At 42.7% G+C, this 13,016-nt stretch overlaps 1 protein-coding gene across 4 annotated transcripts in view; it reads left to right on the top strand.

Moving 5' to 3' along the window:
* Positions 1–13,016, top strand: part of UNC45B (unc-45 myosin chaperone B) — a 78,392-nt gene that overhangs the window by 12,983 nt on the left and 52,393 nt on the right. Inside the window, exons 1-3 of one of the 4 annotated variants that reach the window (XM_069226754.1) lie at positions 5,728–5,786; positions 8,988–9,034; positions 11,135–11,296. In XM_069226754.1, coding sequence (XP_069082855.1) covers positions 11,135–11,296 — 162 coding nt within the window. In that variant the 5' untranslated portion in view covers positions 5,728–5,786; positions 8,988–9,034. Of the gene's footprint in view, positions 1–5,720; positions 5,787–8,987; positions 9,035–11,134; positions 11,297–13,016 lie in introns of those variants that run through there. The other 3 variants (XM_069226753.1, XM_069226755.1, XM_069226751.1) reach the window with 3 other exon arrangements.

Raw genomic sequence — 13,016 nt, 5'->3', positions numbered from 1 at the left:
ATTTAGACAGAAAGAGAAGTACAGTGTTCCAAAAGGTGAGATAAAGGTAATGTATAAAAAGAGGTGAATTGGAGGTAAATGCAGTGAGAGGTAGAAATAGAGACTTGAGGAAAAACAAAGAGATGCAAGGGAAAGAGAGCACAAAATGAGATTGCGTTTAGAAAAACAGGTCAAGTAAGGAGTGCAGTCGGAAGAGGGAAATGTAGAGAGGAAGTGGTGAAGTGTAGAAAAACAAACAGGTAAAACCGAAGGAGAAAACTGATGGACATACCTGAAATAAAGAGAGGTGAGGTGTGCTCTGATGTAGAGTTGTGAGAGAAAGAGATAGTGAGGTAAAGAGATCTATAAAAAAAGAAGTGCAGAGCAGATGCGCTGGAAGGTGTGAGTTGAAACGGAGAAGCTCCAGAGGTAGATGTGTGTTTGTATGTTTCAGGACAGGTAAGGGATGACGTTAGAGAGAAAGGGTTAGAGATAAAGAAACAGTGGTAGCCAGAAAGGAGTAAGACATGTAGAGACATAAAGGAAGGGGGACAGAGGTAGAATGAGAGACGAGGGTGGTGGAGAGGTGAGGTAGTGAACTAATGGTGAGGTAAATTGTGCGGTTAGGGAGTAAGAGATGGAGAGGTGGGGGGCTGGTGGGGGTAAAGAATGAGCTGAGAGAAAGGTAGAGGTGTATGGTAGTAGGAACATGGAGAGAGGGGATGGAAAGATAGAGGTGGCGTTGAGTAAGAAGTGAATTAGATAGATGAGAGATGCATGAGGTCAGATGGAAAATAGCAGTGAGGAGGCGAGAGGGATGGGATCAGAGAGATTCGAGGTACAGAGATGGGATAGGGAATGATAGATATAGCTGGAGACACAGTAACTCATTCTGTAGTGGTGGGGAGGAAGAGGTAGAAGAAGGTGAAGTGGAGTGACATACATGGGGTATATTGAGAGAGGTGAGGAAGACAAAGGGGAGGTGGAGAGGCTGAGATAGAACAGATGATGGTACAGAGAGAAGTAGAGACAGAAATGTAAGTTAAGAGCGGGTTCTGGTAGAAAAGATAAGATGCAATATGCAGAGAAATTACACAGAAAGATTATTATTCAGTGTAATGGCCACCGACTGTGAGGTGTGAGGGTTAGTTATGGGGGGCAGGCATGCGCAGCAAGTTACAGATGTGTGAGTTTTAGTGATACTTTGGTTGTTGTGCTGTGTCCAGAAAGGGAGGAAACACTGGAGAGACACATTTGTTTTGACAAATAACCTGCTGCTGCTCATGGTGCCTGTGATGATTACCGTACTGACAGCACACTCTTCCAGCGCAAAATCCTACGCCCAGACACATGTGGAAACATTCCACACATTGTAGGCGGTCTGTGCAGTGCGGCACACATGGAATGTGTAACGTGGCAGCGCCTGCTTAACAGTGTTTTAATACAAACCTGGTCTGCTATTTTAGGAGATTGGGCTTTGCATCAAAAACTATGGTTGCTCATCTACCCAAGTTACACAGGTAATGTCCCCGTGAGGGCTATTTGTAGGTGAGAAAATAGCACCTTTCTAGCGCAAAAAGTATATAGCGTCTTAAGAGTTTAAACTGCTGTGCATCACCCTGTGTGACTTTGCCACAGTGCAGAGCCTTAGTAAATATGATAGGAATACTCTACTCATGGCTTGAAAGTGACAGAAGAGAGAGCATTAATCAGTTTGGCAATTTAACAGCAAAATGGCAAAACTGTATCTTTGTGCTTTTCTTATATTTCGCTACATCTATTTGCCCTTCTGAGCTGTAAACTCGCGGTCTTTTTTAATGGCTAACACTCCTTTCTCTTCCCTCCCATTCTCTATCTCTAGCCTGTGCCTTCACCCCTTCTGTAACTTTCTCATTCCTTTTCTTTGGGTTTCACATTTTCAGCTTTCATTTCTCTATTCTCAGTCTTATCCAGCTCTTGTCTAACTTCATTTATCTTTTACGTCTTCTCTTATACTTTTCTCCCTCGCGTTCACTCACATATCTCCTTTACCCTCTTCTCTCCCATCTTAGTCTTATACTCTGTCACACTCATTTTTCCTTCTTGCACACCTCTATCTCTCATCCACGTCATCTCCTACTTTCTCCTGACCTTTATTTTTATATCACTCTCCACCATCAAGTCAGTGCAAGGATGTTTGTGACCCTAGATGTAGGCAGCTAATGCACCCACCTCTTATCTTCTTCCCCTAAGTACTTCCGCTGCTAATTCCTCTCTCACAGCCATATCCTGTTTCACTTCACTCTTGGACCCTTTTTAATCACTCTTCCACCTTTCTCCTCTTTAATACATGCTCCTCACACACTCCCTTGTTCGCCTCTCTTTCTTTGTCTCAAGACCACCTTCTCTCATACATTTCCTTTTCAAACCCCTTCTGTCTCCATCCTCTGGCAAAATGCTCTATCACGGCACGGGCACTGGCTGGTCTATTCCTGACGTCATCTCCCTGGCAGCCATCAGTTCCTTCCTTCCATATACAGCGAGTGCAGAATTATTAGGCAAATGAGTATTTTGACCACATCATCCTCTTTATGCATGTTGTCTTACTCCAAGCTGTATAGGCTCGAAAGCCTACTACCAATTAAGCATATTAGGTGATGTGCATCTCTGTAATGAGAAGGGGTGTGGTCTAATGACATCAACACCCTATATCAGGTGTGCATAATTATTAGGCAACTTCCTTTCCTTTGGCAAAATGGGTCAAAAGAAGGACTTGACAGGCTCTGAAAAGTCAAAAATAGTGAGATATCTTGCAGAGGGATGCAGCACTCTTAAAATTGCAAAGCTTCTGAAGCGTGATCATCGAACAATCAAGCGTTTCATTCAAAATAGTTAACAGGGTCGCAAGAAGCGTGTGGAAAAACCAAGGCGCAAAATAACTGCCCATGAACTGAGAAAAGTCAAGCGTGCAGCTGCCACGATGCCACTTGCCACCAGTTTGGCCATATTTCAGAGCTGCAACATCACTGGAGTGCCCAAAAGCACAAGGTGTGCAATACTCAGAGACATGGCCAAGGTAAGAAAGGCTGAAAGACGACCACCACTGAACAAGACACACAAGCTGAAACGTCAAGACTGGGTCAAGAAATATCTCAAGACTGATTTTTCTAAGGTTTTATGGACTGATGAAATGAGAGTGAGTCTTGATGGGCCAGATGGATGGGCCCGTGGCTGGATTGGTAAAGGGCAGAGAGCTCCAGTCCGACTCAGACGCCAGCAAGGTGGAGGTGGAGTACTGGTTTGGGCTGGTATCATCAAAGATGAGCTTGTGGGGCCTTTTCGGGTTGAGGATGGAGTCAAGCTCAACTCCCAGTCCTACTGCCAGTTACTGGAAGACACCTTCTTCAAGCAGTGGTACAGGAAGAAGTCTGCATCCTTCAAGAAAAACATGATTTTCATGCAGGACAATGCTCCATCACACGCGTCCAAGTACTCCACAGCGTGGCTGGCAAGAAAGGGTATAAAAGAAGGAAATCTAATGACATGGCCTCCTTGTTCACCTGATCTGAACCCCATTGAGAACCTGTGGTCCATCATCAAATGTGAGATTTACAAGGAGGGAAAACAGTACACCTCTCTGAACAGTGTCTGGGAGGCTGTGGTTGCTGCTGCACGCAATGTTGATGGTGAACAGATCAAAACACTGACAGAATCCATGGATGGCAGGCTTTTGAGTGTCCTTGCAAAGAAAGGTGGCTATATTGGTCACTGATTTGTTTTTGTTTTGTTTTTGAATGTCAGAAATGTATATTTGTGAATGTTGAGATGTTATATTGGTTTCACTGGTAATGATAAATAATTGATATGGGTATATATTTTTTTTTGTTAAGTTGCCTAATAATTATGCACAGTAATAGTCACCTGCACACACAGATATCCCCCTAACATAGCTAAAACTAAAAACAAACTAAAAACTACTTCCAAAAATATTCAGTTTTGATATTAATGAGTTTTTTGGGTTCATTGAGAACATGGTTGTTGTTCAATAATAAAATTAATCCTCAAAAATACAACTTGCCTAATAATTCTGCACTCCCTGTATATATTCCAGTCTCACCTTCTTCTCATCCCCTTCTACGAGCCCGCTTCTTCCCCCAAAGGCCTCTTTTACCATCCCACTCTCACTCACTCTCCCGCTCCCTCCCCTCACACCCCAGACATCTTCCCCTCTCCCCAGTCTTCAGTTCCCTCACAAACCCCCTCACTTGCTCGTCTCATAGACTCTGTTGGGTTCGACTCCAGCGCAGCATAACGCGCCCCACACTGTACCCTCTCTCCCCCACGCCACTCTTTCTTACCTCCCGTTTCACACTCTCACCCACGGTTTCACCTTTATGCTCTTTTTCACACTCACACACACCTAGGAAGGCTGTGTCGTGCACGCTTTTGTTAGGCACCAGTGCCATTGTTGACTGGGCATTTTTCAAGCTTGCACTGATTACAACAACGGCGTGTTCCACAATTAGCCACTGTCTAATCAGAGGCCCTATTGATGACGTCTGCAGTGACAATCCTACGCAGGGTTTTAGACTTAAATCAATGCAGTGATGTTTTGAAGATGGTTGCAAAAAAGAAACGACATAAGATGTGTAGTGCCTTTATTGAAGAGTAACACTAACTTCTTACAGTTTTGAAGCAGTTCCTGGGTCACTACGCTCCAGTCAGGCTCACACGTGGCAACAAAAAGTTGTGGATGCGCGTGGTGGGTGGCTTGCGTTTCCGGCCTCAGTGATGCACGTGTTTAATATGTTGAGGGCGGCCACTTTCACCGTTCGCTAGTTTCCCTCCTAACAAATTCTCTTCGGGGTCGATGGGATGCTGATGATCCATATATATTCTCCACGCATTCGGTGCCCAACCTTTACTTCCGGTGCCCTCATTCAGGAACGCCGATAGGTTCTCGCCGTCACCAGCTGCTTGTCAGCAGCGGTGGTTCGTTTTGTGGCCCCCATCCAAATTCCCCCCATCACCGTAACCACGGTCCCCCAAACCACTTACTGGTGGTTTCCTCCAGGGTGAGGTACATTCATCTTGTCTCCCCCACATCTCAACAATCTGCTCTCTACACACTCAGTCAGCCATCGCCCGTCCTCATCGTCAACACTTGCTGCGACTTGGTGAGTCCAGATGGACAAACAAATCAATTTAAGTCGATAAGGGTTACATATATACTCTCTCCCTCCCAGAGAAGTCCATTGTTGTAGTGAGGAGAAAATGTGTTTTTGTTGGCGCATTGCTTTATGCTGCCAGTGGGGAACAAGGTACTCCAAGCACGATGTGTGTGTATTTTTAGTTTAAAGCAGAGTCGGTTACTCTAATGGACAAGGTCTGACAAGTCGAGTACTGGGCGTGAAATAAGAGTTAGACAGCGATGCAGGGCCATTGCCGTCGCAGAAGGAAAATACAATATTTTGTATTTTTATTATAAGTTGAAACCGCAACGTCAGGCTTCAACGCGGCGGCTCGGGGGGCATAGGGTTCGAGGAGGGGGGCTTAGGAAATGCAAGGGGTAGAGGCCGGGGTGCCCCTCCCAAGCGCCGCCTGCAGCACGGGGACCAGGCCTGCACAGCGTGACAGGTGACGGTGACAGGTGAAGGGGTCAGGATGCCAGCAGCCGGCCCATATACGGTCAGGAGTGTGACAGCTGATAGGGCTCCCCTGCCACGGGGCCTGCGCCGCAAGTGCTGTGGGGAGACCTCCCCCACCGCAGTCCCTCGGAGTACCAGAGAGAGATACAGGACCGGAGCGCGCGCCGCCTCACTGCTGAGGTATTTTATTTCTTTCAATCCTATTTGTGCAACGCGCGCCTCAAATAAAGTGCATTCAATACAGGAAATGTGCGAGGCCGGTTTACTCTTTATTTTTGGGGTAAGAATGTAGACGTGTGTTTTTTAGCCGACAGAATGTGTGCAGACATTTCGAGATACTGTTGAGACATCACTTGGATCGCTGCCTGAACAGTAAGCATTTTTCTGAGGAATCTCAGACCTCTTGGTCAGCGGGGGCCAGTATTAACGCAGTTATTCAAGGGCTGCAGGAGAAGTGATCTGTTTACTGTCTCTTGCAAGGAGAAACAAGCATCGGCAAAATCAGTACGTCTAGTGTTGGCTACAAGTTTTTTGGCTTTGTCGATGCTTGATTTGTTTTTGCAAATTGTATAATTGTGGAATGGGCTCGCAACAATCTAAAAAAACATTGCCTAAAAATATTTTTTTTGGTCTCAAAAAGCCCGCAATGCAGTAGCAGCCCCGGGCACAGAGGGAAACTACTTTATGTGTTAATGTGCTCCTTGTGAAAGGAAAGACTGCACTCAGAATGAAGTTAGCAAATGGTTGAAGTGACCTGACCCATGCTATGTATGCTGTAGTGGGTGGAAAAAAAGTGAATCATACAACAAAAGACCAAAGGACGAAGAGAGCTGACAGAAACCCTTATTAATAAGTATATTTTATACATACATTTATGTAACGGTGTCGATGTCATGCAAAGCTTTCGACTACTGCCCAGCGAGATCGCACTGCCTGCGAAACAGAGCGAAAAAGTAGTCCAGAAACCATGCGGAAAGCATGGAGCCTTGTATGTTTTCAGTAGTTGGCTGGTGCGCTCGAGGTGGGCTAAACACCAGAAAAGGTATGATATATGCATGCCTTTCACTAATTAAATCAAGTGAATTTTAAAAGGCAAGCCCATGAACCAACCAAACTGATGGGCGTGGTTAAAAGCCCAAAGAGATTACACCGGGGATAGAGCGCCTTGAGTGCTCGACCCTAAAAAGTGGAGGCACAAAAATTAAACTCTTATTTCTGTTCATTAGGTTCAGAAAAAAGTTTGAGACCCACTGCCTTAGGAAGAGTTAACTTAGCAGAACTTCGCTGACTACTTAATTTAAAGTGAGCATTGTCTGGTCTTATAAGTCATTACATCTTTCACGAATATTCAGTGGGTCAAAAGCCTCACAGGCATGTGCTTTAAGCGAGCAGGCATACAGTACTGTGCAGTAGATTAGAAGGCCTACATAAAAGACATTGTTGGTGATCTGCTCTACACTAAAGTTCTATAGATGAGATTGCCTTCACTAATGTGCTAGAAGCAAGCAGGCAGGTGTGCCTGCAGTGTGAGTTAGCAGACATGCGCTGTTGTGCTGTGAGTGAGCAGGCATGAGTGGTTGGGCTGTGAATGAGCTGGCTCACAATAATGCAGGATACAGACAATTTAAAACATATGAGCAGCAGTAGTGTAGCAGGGTTCAATGAGTCTAAACGCAAACAAGGACATGGGGCACAACCCCCAAGTTTGGAAGCAAAAAACAGCTGTTATTGGGGTGCATTGGGCCTGTTAGATCGTTGAGCCCAGGTAGCATTGCACCTCCTGAACTATTAGACCCACATTTAAAGTGTGGTATGTGTGCAAAGCGTGCTAATGTGCTGTGAGTAATCAAGTCCACACTAGTGTGATATCTGGGTCCAAAGAGCCAGAGTCCCTCGGATTTCACTATCCACTACATAGTACAGAAGGTCCCTTGTCCATGCTCTCAAACCTATGACTCATACACCAGATTACACAAGTGACAAACTTGTTGTTTTGCAGTTTGTATAGTGAAAACCTGCACCATCAGACTACATTACACATGTTTATCCTTTCTGAGGCACAGGGAGATTGTGATTTGCTCGGAATCACAGGATGCTTAGCGTCAGCCACATCTCTCCTGGGTGAAGAGCATGTTGCAAGAAATGAATATCAAGCCCAAATCACAAACTGCATTTTGTAGTCCGAAAAGTAGTGCCACAGTATTGTTATTCTTGTACTTCAAAATGCACTTTGTGACCTTTCGGCCTGAGCCCTCTACCTCTCCTATTCTTATTCGAACCCCATGGTGGTGTGGTGTCATTTCTTCAAAAGATCTGAAGTTAGTTAACAAAGTGTCAATGATATCACAGGAGAAAAGGTAGTCCCGCACCAGGACTTTATTAGATGAGTGGCTAGTCTTGTAATAATTTTGGATAATAAGGGCCTATTCACAAATTGCACTTTGCAGCAGTTTTAGTAGTGCCACAATAATACTAATCATGTACAACAAAATTATATTAGTAATTCAACGTGCAGAGATCACTGCCTCTTCTGTCTCTCTAATGTAGAGGTCGCAGCCATGTGTGGGGAGATCTATGCACACGTAAGTATACAAATTTGTGGTAAATGTGGAAGGGACCCTGGGTAATGCTGTTGAAGTGGGGAATAATTACTGCCAAATGGAAGGAATTTGGGGGTCACATGCTGATACAATACACACAACCTCAAAAAAGTAAGACGATTGAAATTCACAAAATACATTTCTAAAGTTACTGCAGCTCAAATGGTGTCAAAATAGAATCAGATGTACACCATCCTTCCCTTGGAGTTAGTGAAGCAACATTACATGGCCTACCAATGATACTGAAACACACTCCCATTGAAAACAATAGAGGCAGGGGATTAAAATAACACCCAATAAAAATCATAGAAACTAATGCAAAATAATTCAATTAGTATGACATTTACATTTAAATATATACAGTTTTAGGTACCAAAATATTATATATCATTATTGATTTGTCGAATAAGCATAATTAACAAAAATAATACATTATTTCAATTTTGTAAAAAATAAACAAGTTTTAAAAACTTTGAATACATCATTTTAACCATGGTTATTAATTAATAAATGCAAATAAAAGTGTTAGTATGAGTGAATTTTTTAAAAGTATTGTTTCAAAATTGATATTTACGAATTCAATTATTATATACAAATTATTTTATTGTTTAATGTACATTTTATTTGATGAGATAAGGATACAATGGGCTGTATTTTTTATTTGATTATTTCCAAGTTAATAATACATATTTCAAATTAATTTATATTCATCTTAAAATATTGGTAATTATATATTTAAAAAAATAATAGAAGTTCTTACATTTCCCATACTTTCCTATAGGGAGATCTCCATCCCGGTTGTGAAAATCTCCACCAACAGGTGAAAAGGTACCAGTAGTAGTTTTGGACCCATACATTTTATTGGAGGATGCTCCTCCTTTTTGGATAGATGGAGACATGTTAATTTACACTTAAGTGCAAATCTCAAGTTGGAAATGGTGAATAGCAAAAAAAGCATATAAACATGAGTAAGTAGATACATGAGTAAGTAGGACCCAGAATATCCCAGTCTTCAGTGGTAATAAATCCTAGAAATGCCATTTCACAGGCTTGCTCCAATTGATCTGCCCTTACCAGACACCTAACAGGGCAGTGTAACGGATATGTATGTGTTACCGAGACACATCCAGTACAGAGTGATCTGGCGGCCCCCTCTCCCCCGAGGTCTGACCAGTTGCTTGTATGGCCATTGGATGCACGTCTACTGAGTGTTAGAGTACCTGCGGTCCCATTATCAAAGAATAATACATTTCCAGAGACACATTCTCTCAAATTTGGCTTTGAATTGTATTCTCCTCGTGTGACAGAGATCCTGTGCAGTACTTATAGTGTCCCCTCTTGTTTCACACATGTCTAAGATAAATGATAGAATTTGTTCCAGGTCTATAATTGCAGCACATCTTTCTTATTAGGGGAGTGAGAGAACACTCCTTCTGCTTCCCCTTCCCACAGGAAGTCTGCAGCTTGGCAAAGTTCATGCACATCCTCTATTACATTATGCTCTGTGTTAACCTAATACTTGATATCATGTAGCATATATTGGCCATGTCACTTAACTTGTCAATCTAGCTCAGGAAATGTAGTTCTAGTCAGAACACGTGACAGCTAAAAGTTCAAAAATCTTGCCACATTCACAATTGATGCCCCATAATTGCATCGATTAAAGAATCAAAATCAATAAAATGATCAGTGCCTTTTAGGAGCATTTAATGTGGCACACAGATAAACCTGTGAACACATTATTAGTACACTGCAATGCAGAGTTCATCAGTGCATCATCTGCAGCTGCATGGCTAGAGTTCACGAGATGGGTAAAACATATCTTTAGAACTGCTGGAGAAGACATACTCATCATCAGTACATCAACACACACGCAAACAGTCCATGTTGTTAAGCATTTTGTGTTTCCTTTAAATAGTTCAGTAATCCAGGATCATTTAATTAGTCACACAAAGAGCTGTCATTACTATAATGGACCCCTACACAGTTACAGCAATGCTTCGGCCTAATCAGCAGAGAGAACCGTGGGCCAGATGTACATAGGTTTTTTGTGCTCATAAAATTGGGCCATTTGAGACCACAAAAAAACCTTTTTGTATGTACGAATCCCATTTTGTAATTCAGTAACCTATTACCGAATCACATAATGGGTTTGCGATTTGGTGTTAGGAAGGGGCATGTTAAGGGCGTCCCTTCCTAATAGTGACTCACAGAGAGATATAAAAATGTTTTGCGACAGAAATGCGGGTGCAAAACATTTTCAGTTTACCACCAACTTCAAGTTCGTGGTAACCCATTCGCAAATGTGAAGAGGAACCCCTTCCTCTTTGTGAATGTGGGTGCATCCCACGGACCACTGCCTACTTTTAAAAAATGAAAAGAAAACTTTTCATTTTGTTTTTGAAACGCATCCCGTTTTCCTTTAAGGAAAACAGGCTGCATTAAAAAAAAAGTTGCTTTATTCAAAAGCAAACAAGGACATGGTGGGTTGCTGTCCCTAGCAGGCCACCATGTCCGAGTTTTTAGGGATTTCCAATGGGTTGCAAATTTCGACCTACCTCATGAGTATTAATGAAGTAGGTCAATTGCGAGCCACTGGGAATCACAAACAGTGTCAAACACACTCATGTACATAGCTGTTTGCGATTTTCTAATAGCGAATCACAAAAATTGGCTATTAGGAAATCACAAACCCAAAGCTACGTACATCTGGCCCCATGTTTCTTGATGAACTAGGAGTCACACTCAGTAGCACCTTTCAGTAGTTATGTACATGCTGAAAGTCTCAAACACATTTTTGATGGATGCTGCAGTGCCCCAGAGAAGGTGCATGGATCTAGGATTTGGCCAAAGCCCCAGGTTCCCTACCTTACTGCTGTTCAGTCCATTAAATCTTGCTCACATTCCCCGTCTCCTCTTCTCTTCCAGATGGAAGACCCTGTGCAGCTGAAGGAGGAGGGCAATAAGTTCTTCCAAGCCAACGACTACGACAATGCCATTCAAAGCTACACCAAGGCGCTGGGCCTTATCAAGGACAAGAAGGTGCAGGCTGTTCTCTACAAGAACAGAGCCGCCTGCTTCCTGAAGAAGGTGAGGACAAAAATGGGCAAGATGTATGCTTGTAGATCGTTTAAGCAACTTTTGTTATGCAAACCAGGCAAAAAGTGTTAGTAAATCTGAGCTATAATCTTAAAAGGTCGAACTGACATCTGAAGCTGGAGTTATCTTTTTCAATTTTTTTTCAAACTGTCCTGTCAGTGGCGATTATACGAACATGTCTTAGGTGAAAATGTTCCCCTGCATCAAAAATTCAGGGTATAATAATCCTGAAGGATCATACAGAGCAAGAGGGGGGCACGGAGAGAGATGAAAAGAGAGAGAGAAACAAGGGTGCAGCTCTTTCCTTTATACTCCTCATACACTAGCACTTTTGCCTTTTAACATAATATGCATTTGTAAAGTGCACGTTCACCCTTGGGACTCTTGCCACCGAAACAACAGATGTTTATTGTTACCCAACTAACTGATACACTTTTTTTTATCAATCTCAGAAGGCTCAAAGGCTGATTGGATCTGCAAGGATATGAACCTATGACCATGAGGTCAAACACAGAACCCTTAAGTGATGCACTAGTTCAGTAGGTCACTTGACCAACATTAAGAAATAGTCAATTTAGAAATATGCATTTGCAAAGTAGTTTTAGTATACAGCTGGGTTATCCAATGGAGCAATGGTAACTGATCTACATTCCATAAACAGTGCTGGGCACAATCTCAGGTGTCCACAATTCTGTCCTGGTTTACATTCACGGCTCCTTCTGTATCCATAATTTGAGCGGTTAATGGCCTGGGGTGTGAGGGAAAGAATTGTTTCAAACCAGGCTTAGACTGGCCCTATTGGACACCAGGCATTTATTTCCCTGAGGCTGAGAGGGTGTGGGATGGTTTTGTTGCTGAGGGCCAGGCCGGCTAGGTTTCCTACTTGTGCTTCAGTTCTTTAAAAGTAAAAAATACCAGCCAAATGGCTATAAAGCATGCCCAATCAGACCATGCTCACTTTAAAACCATTTGTTTTTGGCTCTCGTCTAACAGTGCGCATGCGCTGTTTGCTGCGAGGGATATTATTTACAGTAAAGGGCTTGGAGCCCGTCCTTATTTACCATTGGCTCACTACATATTCTCTCTTCAATACAACCTTTTAAATGGGTATCATAGGCCATTGCTTCAGTTCTGTCGCTTCAGTGGAGCATGGACGAAGTACACATTAATTAAACTCCGCTGATTAAGGTACTATTTTCTTTTTCCCCTCTTAGCTCCCCCTTGTGCTTTTTTCCCCTCTAGCGCAAACTCGACTCAAAGGTATTGGAGCACTTCACATAAGCTCCCGTTACGTTGCATTCATGTTTTTTATTTTATTTTTTCAACCCGTAAACCTACAACCAAACAGACTGCGTGTGTGCCCTCTGTCACTAAGTGTGAAAGTTATTTCTTATGTTGTGTTTCATGGACAGCGGCAAAGTGCGGTCATATAAACGTGCACACATTTTCCCCCAAAGGCCTTTCTTCGTTATCAAAACATGAACATTTATTTTGTTCTAGCACCAGAATTCTGCTTTTTGTCGACTTTAAAAAGCAGAATTCTGGTGCTAGTACAAAATAACCATATTTGTTAAATAGATTAAAAGAAATGGGGGTTCATGTTGCTCAACTATGCATTTACTTTTCATGTTTTGATAATGAAGAAAGCCTTTGAGGAAAAATGTGTGCTTGTTTACATGACAGCACTTTGGGCCTCATTATAAGTCTGGCG

Source organism: Pleurodeles waltl, chromosome 3_2, assembly GCF_031143425.1.
Source record: "Pleurodeles waltl isolate 20211129_DDA chromosome 3_2, aPleWal1.hap1.20221129, whole genome shotgun sequence".
NCBI lineage: Eukaryota > Metazoa > Chordata > Amphibia > Caudata > Salamandridae > Pleurodeles > Pleurodeles waltl.
The sequence above is the reverse complement of the archived record's forward strand: the minus strand, read 5'-3'. Positions and strand labels throughout refer to the sequence as shown.